At 42.4% G+C, this 21131-nt stretch overlaps 1 protein-coding gene across 1 annotated transcript in view; it reads left to right on the forward strand.

Moving 5' to 3' along the window:
- The window catches only part of prex1 (phosphatidylinositol-3,4,5-trisphosphate-dependent Rac exchange factor 1), an 80275-nt gene that overhangs the window by 54490 nt on the left and 4654 nt on the right, over positions 1-21131 (forward strand). The window contains exons 18-35 of the mRNA XM_041946327.1: positions 1195-1343; positions 1432-1517; positions 2954-3093; positions 4366-4504; positions 5323-5498; positions 5971-6132; positions 6787-6997; positions 8268-8550; positions 9270-9488; positions 13242-13330; positions 14059-14141; positions 15047-15137; positions 15285-15413; positions 15523-15564; positions 16430-16647; positions 16881-16983; positions 19218-19361; positions 20438-20552. Coding sequence (XP_041802261.1) covers positions 1195-1343; positions 1432-1517; positions 2954-3093; positions 4366-4504; positions 5323-5498; positions 5971-6132; positions 6787-6997; positions 8268-8550; positions 9270-9488; positions 13242-13330; positions 14059-14141; positions 15047-15137; positions 15285-15413; positions 15523-15564; positions 16430-16647; positions 16881-16983; positions 19218-19361; positions 20438-20552 — 2579 coding nt within the window. The remainder of the gene's footprint in view (positions 1-1194; positions 1344-1431; positions 1518-2953; positions 3094-4365; positions 4505-5322; positions 5499-5970; positions 6133-6786; positions 6998-8267; positions 8551-9269; positions 9489-13241; positions 13331-14058; positions 14142-15046; positions 15138-15284; positions 15414-15522; positions 15565-16429; positions 16648-16880; positions 16984-19217; positions 19362-20437; positions 20553-21131) is intronic.

Below are 21131 nucleotides of genomic sequence, written 5' to 3' on the forward strand. Positions count from 1 at the left end.
CTGCCTGCTTCCACCATGGTAAACCTCACTCTTCTGAGAGTGATTCATACCCCCCGGTACCCCCACGTCCCCCAAGCCCCACAATAACAGGATTGGTAGTTGTGACACGGCCCATGTGCCAGCACAGTGAATGAAGCTCAGCTGATTCCCATGGGGCTCTGAAAAGGGCTTGGAGACGCTCACTCACTCACTCACTCACTCACTCACTCACACACACACACACACACACACACACACACACACACAGAGCTCTTTCACTTTACGTTTATAGAGAATCACATGCAGACATGCACCCATGCTGTATAATCACACACACACATTCAGATGCCTGTGGCTCCTCCCAGTCATTCCTGCATCCACCCTGGGCCGTTATCCAGAGTCGGGGCCCGGCTCAGCCAAAGCCACCGCACCGGATCTGTGCCCAGGACACTGGACTCACACAGCGAACACACAGAGGAGGCATTATTCTCACAACGTGACTGAAGATGTGCAAGAGGACTGCATTTAATGGCGTGCAGTACACTGCTGGTGCTGTGTGTCTGTCATTTGTGGAGGGATTTTAGAAGCTGATATGATAGCTGATATACTGAGGATGTTAGATATTTTGTGAGCATGTATATTTGTGTTTGCAGTCGTTGCTGTTTTTCAACATGCTTACAGGCACTGTGGCGGATCAGATTGTATTCAGTTCAAGGCAAGATCTGATACCTCAAACCTGCACTGGTCACAGCCAAAAACAAATGGCCACATTAAGATAGAAATCTAAATAAAGTGCATCTTAAAAGTGCAAATTATAATACCCCTTCAATCTGTGAATGCAAGTGAATGCAGCAGGCAGGAGACTGGTGTAAATATAATGCTGTTAAACATATCTAGTAGCCAATCTTGATATCTATACCCTCCGTAGAAAGCCTTCTCATATGCTGGAAAATACATGACAAGACTGGGCAGACTGAAAATATTGAGGAGTACTCTCAGATTTTGCTTCTGGGTAATAACACACAAGCCAGTAAGGTAAAAACGTGAATCATACTTCATCTAGCCAAATGCAGCACACAGTTTAGGTCTCACTGTGACACCAAGGACCCCACCAGAAGCTTTTAACATGCGAATAGGGGCTTCAGAAGGAGCTGAAACAGGCTACAACCTAAAAATAACAGCTTTTGTCTTCTGTCTTTCCGTCTGTCCTTCCAGATGGCTGGCCTGCAGGTGGGCAGGAAGATCCACACCATCAACGAGGACCTGCTGTTCCTCAGGCCCTTCTCCGAGGTGGAAACCATGATCAGCCAGTCCTTCTGCATACGGCGCTCCCTGCGGCTGCTGGTCGCCACCAAGGCCAAGGAGTGAGGGAACACACACACAAACACTCCAGCACACACGTATATACACACACATAGGGTGCACTGGTCTGACTTGTCTTTTCTTGTCCAGGATTGTGAAGATCCCTGACAACCCAGACAGCCTGTCTTTCAGACTCTGTGGCTCTGCCCCCCCCCATGTCCATGCTGTCAGAAAAGGTGAGTGACAGTCACAGGAAAGGATATAGCACACAATATAGTTTTAAAGGTAAAAGGACACCCATCAGTTTGAATGTGTAATAGAAAATGAATCTGGTAAGTGGTTTAATGGTTCCCAGCTCCCAGGGAGACATATTTCAATTAACATTTCTTGAATTCAGTTAGAAATGACTTATTTTGCTAATGACCCCAACACTGAACAGATTTGTAAGAATGTTAGCTTGTTATTGCAGAATCAGTGCCAGTAAAAGCTTTGACAGTGTTTACAGTGTCAAAAAGACAAATAATTGTGGCTGGATTCAAAGGAAAGATGAGGTAACTCTACCCTCTAGCCACCTGTTACATTCTGCTTTTAGTGAGCCTTTATTAGGTTTTTATGGCCACCTGTCAGCCAGACAGCCAGCGGTCAGAGTTCAAGCCCTTTATATACCAAACTCTACTTTTAAAACACACACACACTGCTCTGTGATCAGAAGTAAGAGGTGCAGTAGGTTACTGACACCAACACTTTTGTTCTACCTTCTCATTCCTCTTGCTGTCTCCTCACAACCTTCTAACCAGATGTTTGCACCACCTAGACTGACTTGAAATAGGAAAGTGAGAGATTTATGAGTCGAATGAGGGATGAAACCAAATGTGTAAACCAGACAGGCGTAGGAGAGGACACATTTGAAAACAGTGAGGAGAGAAGACACCAATTGGTGCTTCAAGGGAATTTGATCTTCTGGATTTATTTTGCTTTATTATAGCAGGGGGACTTCTCCACTTTCTCTGCCGCTCAGTTCTCCCCATTCCCCTCCCTTTCTACACCCCTCCTCCTTTTCTCTCCCTCCTAGTGTCTTGAGGAGCAGTTTTTTGCCATCTGAATTCAGAGTTGTTGTTTTTTTTCTCTTCCCATGCAGTCCCCCTGTGTGACATCAGTGCATGGGTCAAGTAGCCTGGAGTTAGGTAATCGCTGGCATCACTTCCACCCAGTGTGCCAGCTGATATTTTTAGGTCGGAGAGGAAGATGATGGAGGTGTTGATTGGACTTCCAGGCTGTAAAGCCATTAGTAGTTTGGGACAGCATGTTGAAGCACTGAACCGAGTAATTTTCTATTTTCTGGGAGGAACAAAGGGGGCAAGGTTATGTTCCAATATGGGAATTGAGTCCAAAATGAGATTTGAAAAAAAAAAACAAAAAAAAAACATAGAAATTGAACTGGCTTTAATTCAAGCATTTGGCTTTGGGAGCCACTTGTACAGCACTTTGAAGAACTCAATTAAATTCAATTCTGTTTTAATTTAGTTTGAGTCAATTAAATTCAAGGGGCTGTATTGGCATGAATCTTCCCATAACTTAAATTTCTGAATAGCTCAATGTGCCGTATACAGTTCCACTGTAATTATACCACATTGTGACCTTTGACCTCTGATCCCATGTTGACACACTGCAGGCTGGGAGGCAGCAGGGGCGGGTCTTCAGCCTGGCCAGGTCATCCTGAAGGTCAACGGCAACAATGTCAACCGCAGTGACTACCAAGAGGTCCTGGAGCACTTCACTGCGCAGCACACACACCAGGATCCTCCTAAAGCGGTGAGGAGACACATGAAAACAAACACTCACACTTCTTCACTTCTTTGTCAGAGCAGGTTTTGTAGTCCAAATTATTAAAAACAAGCCACTTTTTCTCATTCTGGACGAGAGCACTCCCTGAGCACTTTCTTTAATCGACAAACTAAGTAATGCCACAAAATAGCATGATTAGAATAAGTTGGATCTTTGGAAGTGAATTTACCGGATTATTCACCAATGTGAAACAGCCCAGAGAACAGGCCAGAGAACCTCAGTGACCCAGACATTCCTGCTCTGACACACTACATACAGCAGCATTAACATTAGTTAGAAGCTAGAATTAGCCACAGCAACTTTTGAAGAGTTTGAAAAACATGTTAAACTTCAAAGATTTAACTGAGATTGCAACAAACTTGCAACAATCATTTACTTTTTCATTTCTGTAGAATACCAAAGTGGTATCATACAATGTTTCTTCATCGGCATTCTTGGCCTCAACAGTGAGTGGCCCTGTGATCTCAAAACATAAATTGCTGGCTGTCACTTCGTCGCTGCAGGCCAAATATAGTGAGAGTTGAACATTTTTCAGCTCAAGATACAATCCTAGGGTTGAAATCTGTTTTAAAGTAACAATGTCAGAGTTTTATATTTCAGATAGAGTCATAACCAGATACTAGTATTTACCCTCTGTGCTACATGGCCAACATTCAAAACTGCAAATCCTATGCCTGGTTTTCTGTACATGTTTGACTCCAGGCAGTATTTTACAGGGCTACAGTCAGATAAGATGTCCTTACTGTATAAAGCACATTGTTTTGTTTTATTTCGCTACCCCTCTGGCAAATCCAGCTGAGCAGCCTTATTTTGGACTTGTTCCAGTAAATGTTTGCTGGTTCATTTGACAGCAGGATGAATAACCAGGATGTTGTTGATGTGGCTGACTGCTCTGTTGAGCTCAGGGCTGTGCAGTCGGCCCTGATTGCCTTGTCAGGTGAAAAGTGTCCACAGGGCATGTAGAAATACTTCAGATTCTTCTTATCGATTCTTTGTATAAAGTGCACTCACATCTTCAGCTTTGTTTTCAAAAAAGCACATACTTGTGTGAATCTAAATATAACGGTTTCATTCTCTCTCCCCGTTTATACCTCTCACCATATTTATTTTTCTGCTGAGTTCATGCTCACTTCCCCCTTCACTTACTTACTTACACTTACTTCCTCACGTTGAGTCCTGTAATGGTTTTGTGCACATTAAAATGATACTTAATATGTCACCTCATCTGTTTTCCCCCAGTGTCAGTGGGTGTATCGTGCATTTGAGGATGTGGAAGAACTGGAAAGAGATGCAGGTCAGAAGGAGGAAAGTCCATTCAGGCCTTATCCAGTGGAGAACGGCTCTGACCACGAGGAGGAGAACGGCACCAATGGAACGGGTGAGACACGATGTTACATCCTCTGAAACTGTCTTTTTTTTTATAAATATTCTTTTTATTAATAGATTGATTTAAATTAAGTAATTATGATTAAGGTGTTTTTAAGAAGCCAGTCATGAATTGTTCAAGAGAGTATCACAATTCTCTCAGTTGTGTTTTATTTCTACCATTTCTTCCTACCAGATGTAATGGCAATAATTATCAGCAGCCGGTTTCATTTGTGGCCTATCAGTCAGCAAAGTGTATTAGTGTGACTTGGGTGTGTCCTGTAATAGAAATTGTAGCTGTAGGCTTGATGTGGTTTTTTTTTGCTGTTGTTGTTGTTGTTTTTCAGTCTTGTCGCTGCCAAAAACATTACATCAGAATATTATGCTCCACCTAGATTGCTATTTTTAGATGACCTGTGAACTGGGTCATTATGCCACTGTGTCAGTAAAAAGCGGGTTCAGCAGTAGGTAATTATATAGAACATTCTCTGTTTGAAGATGACAAATCCACAAGCTAATCTAGTGAACCTCTGTGTCATTGTACATAAAATAAGTGTAGTTTGCTGTGTACCTTGGCTTCTGTCATTCCTGAAGAGATTCACAGTGTTACTGTATTTGCTTTCTCTTTTGTTCTGTTTTCTTTTGTTCGGACATTTTAGGCTGTGACTCCACCTCCACTCACTGGAAAAATGATTTTAGTTCAGTTTCTTTAATTGACTGTTTGACCCCACTGGCTCCATTGACAATACTAAACTTGAGGTTTTTAAATGCAAATAAACAGAATTTACTCTGAATGTACGCATACTGACCGGTGATAATTGTGCTCCGCAGATCACCGCCTCGGCAGACTTTCTCTCTCTGATGAGCTGCCTCTGGTCAGTATGACGGTCGATAACGTCCATCTGGAGCACGGCGTAGTCTATGAATACGTGAGCACTGCCGGCATCAAGAGCCACGTCCTGGAAAAGATGGTGGAGCCCAAAGGCTGTTTTAGCCTCACTGCTAAGGTAGTTATGGACGAATGAGATGACATTTGATTATTTTAAGCTAATAAGTATGATACTGAGATGGCACCAAAGGAGGTATAAGACATACTTTCATTCACTTATTAGCTAAATGTAATATAATGTTGCTTTTAATTTGTGTAACAGTTGTTAACATGGCTCACATGCTCTCAGCCTCCAAAATGTCACATCTCATGTTTCATAGAAGATCCCAACTTGGCTGTTCACCAGTTTGCGGCTCGCTGATACTTGTTCAGCTTGTACTATTATGACAGGATCTGAAAGAAGCAAAAGGGTTTTTTGGCCTCACTGGTGGTTTTGGTTGTCACTTTAGGAAAGAAATGTTTAGCTAGAAGAAATGAACTTACTGCTACTAGGAACACTATTTTCACTCTGATTGCAAGCAACTAAATCAAGTTTCTAAACTTTCATTGTCGGAACGATCTGTTCCTACCAATCTTTCTTGTTGCTACAGATCCTGGAGGCATTTTCTGGTGATGACAGCCTCTTTGTTCGTAACTGCAGCCAGCTCATCTCCCAGAGCGATCGAGTAGTTACCATGCCTCAGTACGAGTTCAGACAAATCTGTGACACCAAGCTGGATAGTATCCGGCGGCGTATCAGCAGTTATCAGCAGGTACTAAAACACACTCTTATAGTACAAAACGACGTGAATTGTTGCACATGACGTTGTTGTTGTCCCCTAGTTATTCTTATTAACTTACCACAAAAGATGTATTATCTCTCTTCTTTTCAATATATTTCTTACTGGCTCTTGTTTTCCAGATACATTAAATTACCCTAAGCCATGTTTTTAATGCTTTCAGAACAGCTAAGAGAGGCTTTTTGGCGGGATGCAAAAATAGGTGGAACGCTGCCTTTCTTGTGTTACTGTGTGTCTATTTACAGCACTCGCAACCATTAGCAAATGTACCAGTTCATGGTGAAATACAGCTTGTCTATATGCACCTGTAAAACATGACATCTAATAAGAAATTTGACAGTAACCGTTGGACACAAGCTCTAGTCGTTGACCTTAAATTTGTTTTATATTACTCCAGACAGCAAATGCTCTCTTCAACCAATGGGAAGTCTGTAATACATTTGAAGAAGATTACTATCCATCATTAATCTTCATTTTGTCATGATGTCATTATTTGTCGCATCTCTGTCATATTTTCTGCTATACAACACACACTGTAAATAATGGAGCTGTCAGTCATGCAGCTTTTGCTTTCACTAAACTACATCTGTGTCCTGCTCCCCATAATATTTCCCCTTTTTCACCCAGTTTGCCCTGGAGCTGAGGAACAAGGCGTGGCCCTCGTTCAGGCAGGCTGGTGTGCGCCCTCATCCACTGGGCTGCATGGACTTTGTTCCCACCAACTGCCACGTCAACTTCATGCAGGTCTCCTACCCCAAGAGCACTACCTCTGCTGGCAGGACTTTCAGCATCCGCTTTGGGCGCAAGAACTCCCTGTTTGGCTTGGATCCCGACCAAGGTAGAGGGGACACACATGCATACACCTCTATCAAACAAGATTTGAACATTAATACAATCTCAGTCAAATATCCACTGCTTAAACTAAGCTTCACTGGGATCAATCCCCTTCTTATAGTAAAGCTTAACCCACTTAACACCAGCTCTGTGATCGTTTTGACTAATTACCCTCTGTGACCATTTAAATCCCAGCAGCACAGAGATGGGAACATCAACCCCAGCCTCCCACATTAGCCATGAGGTCTCAACAAGGATTCCCACAGTAAATTAGATGAGTGGTTTGCCATTAAGACTCCATTAGCCCCAGGCCACACTCATGTTATTGACATGAGAAGTGAATGTATGATGTCAGCATAGATGGTGCCTCAACCGCAGCGAAGGAATGTGTGCCATTCACTCAGTGCTGCTGCTGCAGAGGTCAAAGGTGGGAGAAAGAGAGAGTGAGTGAAAATGGAGTGTTGCCAGGGAATGACAAAAAACATTAAAAAATCCTTCTATCCATAGATACAGAAAGAAGTATCTCTCTTTTGGCTGACTGCTTTGACACAGCTTGATATTAATTAGTCTTTCGGCTTGGCTGCTGAGCCCCTTCACTCTCAACAAAGATGAAAATGGAAGACAGCTGTCTAGACAGCAGACAGTTAGCATTGCTTGCATTGTTTCAGGATGCCTCGTCCTCATCTTTCCTCTCAGCACCAGCTGCATGTCAGACATCTGCCTTGCAGTTGCACCGACATTCTGGTGCTTTTCGGCATGCGCTCTGCCTGCTCAACCAGCCACAGCCATGGAGATGATGTTTTCCAGAGTGACAGTTGCTGGTTTTTAGTGTTGCAGTCAGAAACAGAGTTAAATCATGAGGCTTATTACTTGAGGTGATTCCTCCTCCAGCACTGTTCTCTGTGTTTTCAAGGTACGAACAGAATGTACATAATGTGTAAGGGCTTCTCCATTTAATCGTAATGTGTTCTGTGCTTTAATAGGACACACTCAGTTCATTGCAAGAACTTAATCTGTCTGCAGTTTTGGGATGTTGCCAGTTATTGCAGCTTAGTTTGGCATTCAGCCCAAGCAGACAGTTTTGCGTCCCGCTGTGTGTATCAGTTGCATACATGCCCTCTAAGAAGTTGTTTTCCATCAAGCCTAAATAAGGAATAGACAGAGTGTTACTTCATAGGGTTTTGAACATCTAGGGTGGATATAATTTTCTAAGTGAAGTCTGTTTCATTTACCCACTGCAAACATGCTGTTTATTCTCCTCTCCTCTCCTGCAGCACAACTGAACCCCATGTCCCACACCCAGCACTGTGTGACCAGCATGGGAGCTCCTTCCTGGAGCTGCTCTGGCCTAGAAGGGGACGAGTTAGATGGCAGTGGGGAGGTGACTGTGGATGGCGAGGGCTTGACAGACGGTCGGCGGGGTAACCACGGGGAAGGTGGCTTGAGCTTCCTGCTCAAACAGGAAGACACAGAGACCCAGGACGCCTACATTTACTTGTACAGCCGCCTGGATGTTGCAGTGAGGGAGATGAAGCAGTATGTCGCTCAGATAGATGTGTAAGTGACCATTCCATATACAGTTTTTATCTGTACCCCCATGTCAAGTGTCATCTATCAAATTAATACTGTTTAGTCATGTCTATTCAGAAAATACTTTCAGCTCCAACATCGGGTGCTGTTATTCAGATATTGGCATTCTACTGGTGTTTATATGGGAGCAGACTATTTTCATACCCTCCACAGTGGCATTTAGGGATATCTGCATAAAAAGGTAGGAGCTGTTATCCCCACACTAGCCTGCTGAAGCTGTTCGTCAGACTCTCTTTGTCTGTCTGCCCTTTGCCTTGTTTAAAGCTGAGGATTTACAAAGGGAACATTCTTCAGGGCCAAAATATTTATGGGCCGGGCTCAGTGTAGGAACAGGGAGTGAGGCCAGGATAACATCAAGAGAAAGACACTCATATTGTGTGTCTGTGCTGAGGAAGGGGTGTGACACTGTGGATGAATAGATGAATTGTGAAGGCATCTATGCAGAGTGTATTCTAAATATAAGCCTAATAATGCCATGACATAATTTGAAGGGTTTAGTTTGATTGCTTTCAAGATACTAAGTATACAATATTGGAACCGCATACTTAGTATCTTGAAAGAAATCATAGGTTTTAAAGTATATATTGTATATTGTACTCAGTGCTAAAAATTGTAAGTAACTCTGTGTTTTCAAATCGAATTTTGGGAATAGTGTCCTTTTATTTATTTCTTAATTTTTCCACCAGCCTGTTGTCGTCCATCACTGAACCCACACAACTCCAAGGGGAAGGTGGGGAGCCTATTGTTTACGAGCCAAGTCAACCGCCCTCTCTGGCCCCCTGCGAGGATGGCTGTGACCAGGACAAAGTGGAGCAAGGTGGCATTAAAAGAGTCTGCTTCAAGGTGAACGAGGAGGACCAGGAGGACTCGGGTCACGACACGATGAGCTACAGGGACTCCTACAGGTAATGGTTAAAGTCACAAATAAATCTCTCAGAGGGTGCATACAGTGACACTGATCATATTGTCATTCCTTCTTTTGTCTTCTTTTCTCACTGAGCTACCTGGTAGCAATGGTTTGTCTTGGAGGAAAAATCTATATTTATCTTGTGGCAGTAACTTCTCAAAACACAAGAAAGGAGACATGGGACACCATTTTCTCACACCTGGATTTCTGTCTGTGGACTTGAACAACATTCATTCTCCCACTTTACTCTACAAACCCATAATGCTGCTCATTTCCCCGTTTGGAGGCTGGAATTCATTCCAGATGTTGGCATTTTAGCTGAGATCCAGGGCTAAAAATGACTTCAAAATGTTTTGGTCAGATCTGGTTATGTCATTTGCTTGTTGTGAGTTCATTCGGATGTTTCCGTGTGTGTGTGTGAGAGAGAGACAGAGGGAGAGAGTGCGTGTGTGATTGTGCACAGTTCACTGGGCAGTGCTCCACTGAGCCCCACCCTCCACCACCCACTAAGATGTAGTTATTGGTTGTTGGTGTGGTGGGCTGGTGTATAATAGAACCAAATGTTTGGGGCGCGGCCTCCTCACCGACTCTGTCATTAAGGCCCTGGCCACGCCACGTGAAACGCAACTACCTCATCGCAGTAAAATGTAAAGGAAAATGTAGGCTGTACACACACACACACACACACACACAGCATAAGGTGTTTACTCAGGGTTTTGAAGCTCAGTGCACCCCCAAAAATACTCTGGTCAAGTTGGCATTATAAGGCACCATGAACATGGATGAATCATCCCACTTGTGAAATTTTGTATTTGATTAAAAGCACTACTGTGTTTCAGAGGTGGGTGGTGAAGCTTTTCTTTCTTTTTTTCTTCCTGAGAGAATCAGACATTGAAGCCTGAGGTGGTGACAGACCACGGCAGAGCTCAATAGTCGGAGGTCACTGGCGGAGTACAAATTGTGAGGAACATAATGTGAGAACAAGGACAGAAGAGACTGATTCTACACACAGAGAGACAGACAGACAGAGAGACACAGGGCTCGAAGACAGAAAAATCCAGAAAGAATCAAGGTAGTGTTTGTTCTAAGCTACGGTACATTTTGTTTGTCATAAATCTTAGTGTGTGTGTGTGTGTGTGTGTGTGTGTGTGTGTGTGTGTGTGTGTGTGGAAGGAAGGATATGCTATTATAGGTTCACACCTGGCAGCAGGAATTATTTAGTGTACACTTATATATACTATGCGTGAGAATGCAAATTAGTGCATGCACTAACACATACTGACTTGGTTATTCATGCTGTAGAGGTATAAATGCTTGAGATATATACAGGGTGCAGACACCTATATACTTTAATGTATAAAACAGGTTTTAAACTCAACTGCTCTGCTGAAGTTGCATTTCGTGCTCAGACTGCTGCAGTGCAGGCAGATGGTTTGTGGCGGCAGCGTCCATTGGACAGTATTGATTTGCTAATAGCATCTTCAGCAGGCTGGGAGCTAGACTGCAGGTAGGATAGAGTCATGTGAGCAGCACAGAGCCTGAGGCCCCTGAGTTCAGCCTGTAGTATCACGGGCGATTCCACAGGACTATGGCTTGATGGGTTCTCTTGCAAAGAGTGCTGACCCTCGAGGTCGCTCAGTAAAAAGTCATCTTTTCTATCTTCTGATAACTGCTCATGTCAGAGACATCAGCTTATACTTTATTACTAGTCAAGTATTGTTTGTGGAATTTGAAAAGGTCACTGCTCTGCGTACAAGTGATACAGTAATGACACATTCTTTTGCAGAAGATATTTAAACGATTTAAAAAATGTGTCAGACAATGACATAGATATCTAAAAGGTACTTACTGTATGTCTGCCTCACATGATGAGTGTGTGTGTGTGTGTGTGTGTGTGTGTGTAAGAAAGAGAGAGATTACACTTCACTCCTGGCATTAGAATGCATCTCAAGTGACAACCTGTCATTGAGCTTACCTCATCGTTTAATATTTCATATAGTCCACTTTATCACTTCTGTTTCCTTAAACAAGACTCTACACAAAATCATTCCAGGAAAGACATTTTTTTTCAGCTTCCTTTGGCAAACCAGCTCAAGATGTTACACTTATTGATCGTAAATTGTATTTATAGACCTAATGAACCCTTCCAGCTTGAACACATTGTGCAAAGTGAAATTAGTTACCGATCATTTGATATTTTTAGTTTTCGTTTTCTGGAATGCTCCTTATGATAGCTGAGTAGCTCCTCAGTTTTCACTGTGCATCGCATTGTAGACGATTATTACAGTAACACCACCCTCAATATTTAGGTGTTTTTATTCCACATGCTGGCATTTTAGTATTCTTTATAAATGTTTCATTTCCAGTTTGAGTACTACATGTATCGCTAGACAGTATGCAAATGGTGCATGGGTACAATGAAGCAACCTCACAGGAGGCTGTTAATGAGTTTTCACTGGGATCCCAATCTGTACACGTGTTCAATGCATTCTCACCTCTAATTAAGACAACATAACCCACTATGTATTTCAATCAGGACCTGTGTGTGTGTGTGAGAGAGAGATTTAGGCTTAGGCCAGATCTGCCACTACAAGCAGGATAATTGTCACAGTGGTGCTCTCACTTTTGGCAGGAGGTGTGTGGCTAAATTTGGAAATCACCTTGTGTGTGTGTGTGTGTGTGTGTGTGTGTGTGTGTGTGTGTGTGTGTGTGTGTGTGTGTGTTTGTGTGTGTGTGTTAGTACATGTAGAAGGAGATGGCCAGAAGGGGAATAATTCAGAGCCCACAGGGAGAGAGGGAATTGTGTTTTTATTAGGTGGAAAATAAGGAGAAAAGCAAAGGGAGACCTGAAGTCTGATGAGGCAAAGAATAAAAAGACAAAAACTTGTTGTATTTGTTGCAGTGGGTGCGAGTGAAAACCAGTGAAGAATTCAAGCCAAACTATTAAAGATGGTTATATTAACTTTCTCCCCAGCTCTGGCTCAGCCAACGCCTCCTACCACCACAAACACACATTCACACACTTATACACACTCATCAGGGACCACAGAATAACCCGGCAGGTGATATCCTCCCCCTACTCCCTCACTTTGTCCTGCAGCCAAGCTGGGTAATGGCAAATGAAGACAGAGCCAGTGTTTGTAGTTTTGTAGCTTGTAGTCACTCGTAGGCCGTTTGTGATGGTAATTCAGCTAGTGAATCATTCATAGCTTGTCTGAGGGGACCGTGAGCGTGCTCACTCGGAGCAATGTATAATTTCAGCCACGTAAATCTTCCACATGCTCCTGGTAATCGTGTCGAATCACGTAGACTTATGGCTTTAAATACCTGACTATGTCATCTTACAAAACTGTCTCAAGCAGGTTGAAGTTCTCTGCACACCAGTAAGCAGGAGTACACTGTGTCGTGTGTCTATTGAAGTGTTTGTGTAAATAGAGGAGCTGCATTTCAGTGTTTAAGTCTAATGTACATATTTATTATCCTCAGATGTTTGGAAGTCTAATGCAGCTACAGTTTACTGAGTACTTCTCTGTGTAAGCCAGTGGCGGTTGTTGCTGTGAGAAGCATTTAATTACCTATGGTCTCACATACTGTAAATCAGAGAAGGCGTTTACAATCAGAAGGATTATTTGGCAGCATAATTACAAGACGCAGCTTTCCAAATTCTCTCTGTGGTTTAAGAACGGAATGAACCCGGTGCTTTATAATGCATTTTAACTGTGTGCATTTGTGTTTATGTGCATTATTACAGTGAATGCAACAGCAACAGAGATTCGGTCCTGTCCTACACCAGTGTGCGCAGTAACAGCTCTTACCTGGGGAGTGATGAAATGGGATCAGGTAAAGGAGAGAAATGGAGCGTTTCTATCCATCTATAGGTGTAGTTTATTCTGCAGAGTTGTACATTTTTTGATGTTTTCATCCAGAAAGACCTCTCTTTACAATACCTGTCCTTTAATCTACTCTAATCTATTGTTTTGTACTTCAACACATTGGATTTAAAATTTAACAGTCATAATTTCAAAGAAGAAAGAAGAAGAAAAAAAATGTCACTGTCCAAACAAAGTGACTTCAACATAAGCAACATCAGCTAGGCTGCAGCAACTTGCTTCCTGAGTGTCAAACAAAGACTAGAAATAAAGGATGTTTCCATTAGAATTAATCAGTAGTTCCCTGTAGTTTGTCACAATGTTTGTCATGCTTTCAGAACCCCAAAAATGAAATACTGTAGATATTTTGTGGAGATGACTGTAGTCAGATATTTTAGACACAACATTTCATAAGCAGCCACATTTTTTGTGCTGCGAGCCAAGTTTATGTCGCTGCTGTTTATCACTTTGTTTTTATCAGCATTAAGTCTTAAACAGCCCACAATGAGTCATCCTATTGAAATGATTTATTGGCCTTTATCCTCTCCAATTTGATGAAACAGAATTTACATAAAAACAGATGGATAGAAATGTGTTTAATAAGTACAGATGGTCAAATAAAATGAATATGTCCAAATGTGTGATTTTTTTTTTTTTTTTTTTTACTCAACTTTTTGTTTGGTGTTTTCTTGCTGGTAGGTGACGAGCTGCCGTGTGACATGAGGATTCCCTCAGACAAACAGGACAAGCTTCACGGCTGCCTTGAGCATCTTTTCAACCAGGTTAGTTCGGAGGTTCAGTTTGGGGAAATTAGTACTTTTATTTTGGCAAGTTTTGTGTTGCACAATTTAGGCCGTCCTTAATCATTTCTCCAAACCCTTAACCTAGTAGGAAATGAGGACTGAAAAGATTTAAAACTGAGAGATAGTGAAACAAGAACACACGCACGCACACACACACACATGCACACACACACACACACAGAGCTCAGCGTTAAACCCCCACCACCACTGCCGCCAAACCATTTGGAACAGAGGACTGTGATAGTAATCAGTCAACATCTGGGCTGAGTTACCTCATGGAGCTCTCTGTCCTCTGGTCAGGATCCTGGTTTTCTCTCTCATCTTTCACTCGGCCTCCTTTCGCTCCTCTTTCTCTCTTCCTCCTCACACACACACACACACATCCAGACTTGCACTGGTCAGTTAAAGACATCCATCCAGCTTTTCATCTCCTCTTAGCAGCATTTGATATCCTTTGACTTCCCTTGCGGGGGTGCACTCACTTTGCCTGCTAATAGTTCTTTCCACATGTAAACAGCAGCTCAGGGGGCCTGCAAACACAGCCTTGTTGTTGTTAATGTTGAAATGTTGAAAGACCCTTGCCAGTAGCTATTGCAGAGTTGTGTGTGTGTGTGTGTGTGAGCATGTGAGTATGTCTGACTGACACAGAAAGAAAGGAGGTATCTGGAAAAAGGAAAGTAAGGAAGAAAGATGTGTAGAGTATAAGGGATAAAGGCCGGAGGAAGACTAATTGATTACCTGGCAATCTTTCTGTGTGTATGTGTGTATGTGTGTTTCTGTGTGGCTGTGTGTGTGTGTGTGTGTGTGTGTGTGTGTGTGTGTGTGTGTGTGTGTGTGTGTGTGTGTGTGTGTGTGTGTATGTGCACTTTTATTTCTGCACACAGGTCGACTCCATCAACAGCCTGCTCAAAGGACCTGTCATGGCCAAGGCCTGCGAGGAGACCAAGCACTTTTACTCTGACCACAGCCAACCAGGTACTTATTTATTTGTCGGTGTGTGTGCGTGCATGTGTGTGTGTTGACTGTTTGAAAGGTGAGAGGGAGTGTCATCATGCTGCCGTCAATACAGCTGTTACACAGCAGCTACACACACTCACACAGTACTGGGTTTTATGTGTTAAGAGTTCCGCCAAACAGAAGATTGGACTGTTCGCTGTCGTTGCATTATTCACAAGAACATCCAGGAGGACCCTTGGAACCTGCCCAGCTCTATCAAAACACTGGTGGAGAGTCTGCAGAGATTTGTCGATGGTTAGTGGAACGCACACACACACACGCACACACACACATGCACACATGTACATGTGATGGTATACAGTTACAATCAGTCATTTCATTTTGTTTTTCTTGTTCTCTACAGATGGAAAGAACCAGCTACTCCTGGCTCTGCTTAAGTGCACAGGTAGAGTTACATGTCAGCATTAAATAGAGCAAGGTGGTGGTGAAAAATCAAATGACATAACCCAGTTTTAATTTTCCATAAAATTACCAGAAGAGTTGTCAAAAACAGCTGTGCAGCCACTCGGCAGAGTTCAGTCTCAAGCAGCAGGAAAGGCCTCATAACTGGAGTATTTCAGATTATTCCAACACTGTAGAGCTCTTTGCAAATTACATCATCCATCTTATGAAAATACAGCCTGTTCTGCATCAGGACATCTGCAGATCCTTAAAATATCTTCAAAGGTGATTGAATTATAACAAAAATATTTATTTAAAATGTCAAGAATACAGTTTCTTTGGAATTTTAATGAGATTATATTTTTATTTTCTCTGTTTCTCTCGTGTGTCAGCTGTGAAACAGTACACGTTCACTTTTATATTGATGATGTACAGCCTAATATAATAGCCATATACCAAATATGTTTTGATTTCACATCTGCTCCATTACAGAGTTAAAGCACATGTTTGAATTGATTGAGTTTCCAGTATAATTAGTAGTTTTAAAGAGTCTTGATTTTCAACATTGGTTCACTTTCAGCATCATATCCAGGTTGAGGCCAGTTGTTGTGCATGTTTGTTGAGGACTGAGGGTTGGTGTCAGAGCACATGATGCTGCAGTCACTTTGAACTCTGCGCAGTGGCAGATGGTGCTAGTTAATGGGAGACATCCTCTCAGGGGATCCAGACTAATGGAGTAAAGTTATATGTATTGGAGAAACTCCAGGACACGTGTAATGAGGAAGGTTACAGACATTTGTACCCCCTTTACTCCCTCCATCACTCTCTCACATCAAATCTTCTCTTGCACTCCAACCTTCCAACACCAGACACGTCTCTGCAGCTGCGAAGGGATGTGATCTTCTGCCAGGCGGCGACAGGCGCCCTGTGCACGCTTGCGGAGCAGTTGCTGGCGGCGTTGCGGTCACGGTTCAACAACTCTGGCGAGTACCAGGAAGACGGCAAGGAGACGAGCCGCAAGTGGCTGGAGCAAATATCTGTCATCGGCGTGCTGCTGCACTTCCAGTCCACGCTAGCACCTCACCTGGTAAAGACAGGTTTTCTGTATTCATTTGACAAGACGGGCAAATGGGTGGGTTTTCCTATGCAGGCCTATTTTGTGATATAGCTTTGTAAGTTGGAAGTGTCACCTGATGCTTTTTTTTTATCAGAATGTAGTGGCTGTCCTGCTCTATCCACGTCTAGCCATCCAGCTGTCCTACAACGATCAAAACTCTCTTGCTGGTGCGGCCTCTGAGCTTTCTTTCTTTCCTCCGGCAGAAAGAGGAGCGGACCATGTTGGAAGACACCAAGGCAGCCCTGTTAGACTTGGACAAAGTCACTGTGTTCTTCAGGCAACTGGAAGATGAGTGCCTAGTTGCAAGTAAGAAACTCCATCAACAAAGACTGACTTGGCTCATTCAAACCGCGCTGCTGCTAATGAGCAGCTGAATGTTTTGACCAACTCTGAATAAAGTTCCATTATGTGGATGTATGGTAGCTATTGAGGGTGAAATTGCCATTTTTCCATTGCAGATTTAATTTTCTTTTCAGTGGAGGGCGACTGAATAGAGAGCTAAAACAACACTATAATGGCTCCATAAATCATCTTGAACAAGGGCAGAGCCTCGTCCTCGTTGTCCTTGTATTACTGATAAGATGGTCCCTTACTGACAGGCTTTGACGGGCTTCATTTAAACTTTAGTGCTGCTCTGAGACACATGAAATGCTAACACATATGTGGTGCAAGCACACATATATAAACATTAAATACTCATACACATATGTAATATTCTTGCACCAAATGCCACATGTTCGGTAGGAGAGAAATATTCTTTGGGAGCATGAAAATGATTTTGTGGTTTGCATCACTTCGATCCTGCCAAACCGCTTAAGGTTGGAACACTTATTTCAGAATAAGCATTCAAATACAATAGAGTCCTGCAGTAGTTTCGACTGAGGATGCACCCAGGTTATTCATAGTGGGCATTGTGAACATCTTGACATGAGTGTGTGCATATGAAGTTTAAGACCTGGGATTATTTGTGCCTTTAATAACTGCAGTCACTGAAGGTGCTCCTGGCTACCAAAAGCCTTAAAGCCAGCAGGTACAAAGGATGACTGCATCCTGAATCAGTTCTCTTTTCAACAGCCTCAATATGGCCAGCAGAGATTACTGCTCAAAAGGAAAAGCACAAGATGCACTTCCCATTTCAGGGGGCAGCGCTATGGATGAAGGAAGGATATGCTATTATAGGTTCACACCTGGCAGCAGGAATTATTTAGTGTACACTTATATATACTATGCGTGAGAATGCAAATTAGTGCATGCACTAACACATACTGACTTGGTTATTCATGCTGTAGAGGTATAAAGGCTTGAGATATATACAGGGTGCAGACACCTATATACTTTAATGTATAAAACAGGTTTTAAACTCAACTGCTCTGCTGAAGTTGCATTTCGTGCTCAGACTGCTGCAGTGCAGGCAGATGGTTTGTGGCGGCAGCGTCCATTGGACAGTATTGATTTGCTAATAGCATCTTCAGCAGGCTGGGAGCTAGACTGCAGGTAGGATAGAGTCATGTGAGCAGCACAGAGCCTGAGGCCCCTGAGTTCAGCCTGTAGTATCACGGGCGATTCCACAGGACTATGGCTTGATGGGTTCTCTTGCAAAGAGTGCTGACCCTCGAGGTCGCTCAGTAAAAAGTCATCTTTTCTATCTTCTGATAACTGCTCATGTAAGAGACATCAGCTTATACTTTATTACTAGTCAAGTATTGTTTGTGGAATTTGAAAAGGTCACTGCTCTGCGTACAAGTGATACAGTAATGACACATTGTTTTGCAGAAGATATTTAAACGATTTAAAAAATGTGTCAGACAATGACATAGATATCTAAAAGGTACTTACTGTATGTCTGCCTCACATGATGAAATCATGGATCAGTGTTTTTTTCTGTTTCTATTCAAGTGTGTTCAAAATATCATTCCATCAGTGTATTTGCCAGCTACTGTTACATTAAAAACAGCTTACAGACATTAAAATACATGTATTTTCCCAAGATGACCCACACAAAGGTAAATACCACTGTTATATTTAAAAGGACTTTATTCATGTTTTTCATTGCTGTGCACTCTGCGACAATGTCAAAGCAAAATTAAAGCAATGCTGGAGACACTGCAAGTTCTCCATATATCTGATATGTATCTGATTCAACTAATGTGATTATGGTTTAATGAAATCGTGTTCAGTAAAGATTCTAATTATTTGAAATGGTTGATGCTCGCTATTGCAGCAGTGTGTCTGTGCTGTTTTGAATGACATTGAGAAACCTGCACTATAACAGAGCTTCTGACCGTGGCAAATATTTGAGGGTGCAGTGACAGGTGTCTTTTTTCTGTTCACTGTATAACTTCACTATTAATTCATTATCTGTTGAATTTTGTATATATCTGCACATGGCCATAACTAAATATCAGAAGGTACTCAAGGGTAACTAGCTTCATAGCCCTTTACCGTTCTTACACACTTCTTCTTACTTCTTACTCACACAGCTGAAAGTATAATAGCACAGTCCTGTTAAACGCTCCCCCGTCTGTGTCTGTGTGTTGCAGACACACCAGTGTGTTACCAGGTGGAAGGCAGCCGGCAGGCCCTGAGGGTCACCCTGTACCTGGACAGCTGTCACTTCAGTGAACTGCCCAGTCGGCTGCAAAATGGAGGCAGTGTCAAGCTCCACACCGTCCTCTTCACGAGGGGTAAGAGTGAGCAGCCTGGGACAGAGGAACTGGAGAGGAAACTGGAAGCTCAGGGTGTAGATAAGGGTTTGGCATAACGCAACAGTGGCACATATGGCTGCATGTTGTTCCTTTGAAATACAGTGCTAGATTACCAAAGCAATAGGTTTAAACCCAATTTTAGTCTAAGGAAGAACTTGAATTATTGGTCTGTATAAAATAATGGTTTAAATTAAGCATTATGTTCAATGTTTAATACATTCGAATGCACATCACACCGTTAGTGTCAGTGGAGCAACATTCAGGGAGGACGTGAAAATCATTGATAGGCACAATACAGATAGTGAACTATATAATTTATAAGCCCTCTGAATGTGTTATGCAGCTTCTCATACGTGCACATTTCCTGATAGCTTTTATTGAGTCGATTGACGCCTGTTATTGGCCATTTAAAACAACCAGGCCTTTACGTTCTCTTTGCTGCTGTGCTCCTTCTAGTTCTCCATCAGCCTCAGCTGGCATAGTATGAATGGATAATATTATGTATTAAGCCTGTCTGCCAAATAGCCATTAATTTTCTAAGACAAGTGCCAGTTAGAACACAAACCCAATGGGAGAGAGCTCATACTGCTGTCATGTACTTCATTGTGGAACAAAGTGCTGCAACATGGCCTCAGAGCCATTCAGCAGTGGTCATCTGTGGATAAATATCGCCACCTACTGGAATAAAGTATCTACTGCAGTGTGGGGGACAAGCATGGGGCACCTTATGGTATTGCATATGCTGAAGTTTCTATTAATGTGTGGCCATATCTGCGAGCACCATATGTCTTCATATAAATTAAAAAATCTCTAAAAAAGGAGATTTTGGGAAATTCTCACATTTTCAAAATACTTTTGAATCAAGGTTAGGATTATATTTAAGGCTGGTTAAATTGAATCTAGAGTCAACATTAATATCACGTTCATGTTAGTTTAAGGGACACTGCTGAGGTTTGAAGAGGTGAGGGTTAAAGTTGGTGGGCATGTACGTATCAGATCATATAAGTGTGTGCCCATGTGTACTGATCTATATGCCTCCTGCCTGTTTTATCCAGCACTGGAACGTCCAGAGGGAGTGTCCCAACAGGACTATGCAGCCATGGAGGAGTTCCAGCAGCGCACCAACGCTGTTTCGCTAGAGAAGGTCAAGGCCTACTACCGCAGACTCAGGTACGCCATGCTGTGTACTGCATCACAGCCCTCCAGTGGCTTACTCACTAGCACTCACGGATATATTTCACCTTAAAGGGAGAGTTCACCCTGTAGTGTTGCATAAGCAAGCAGAAACTACGCTTCGCCTGCTGTTTTACTTTTCTTTTAACCATTTTCAAGGTATAAGGTACAATTTTTCAAGGTGAGAACTGTGTCATTTCTGTAGACCTGCCCCTCACAAAGTCCCACATCAACTAACAGGATTGTGTTGGCTACATGTGTGGCCCATTTAGTACTGCCAAATGGCTCCTATAACACCAGCATGTGTCGTTTTTACTTTGATATGAATGTGGTTAACAGGTCGAAATGTGACAGTGAATGTTGAAAAAATTAACATTATTATAGTTAATATGTGGAAGATTAGTAAAACTAAATATTTACAGTAAAACCACATGCGTATTTAAGGAAGAGTTTCATGTAGCATTTTGAGTTTATAAAGATTTATAGAGCTACTTATGTTGTTATTGTTTATTGACTTGTATTATGTATATATAATAGCCTGTCAATATGATGGTGGTTTCTGATATATCACACTAA

This window comes from Chelmon rostratus, chromosome 10 (genome assembly GCF_017976325.1).
Source record: "Chelmon rostratus isolate fCheRos1 chromosome 10, fCheRos1.pri, whole genome shotgun sequence".
Classification (NCBI taxonomy): domain Eukaryota; kingdom Metazoa; phylum Chordata; class Actinopteri; order Chaetodontiformes; family Chaetodontidae; genus Chelmon; species Chelmon rostratus.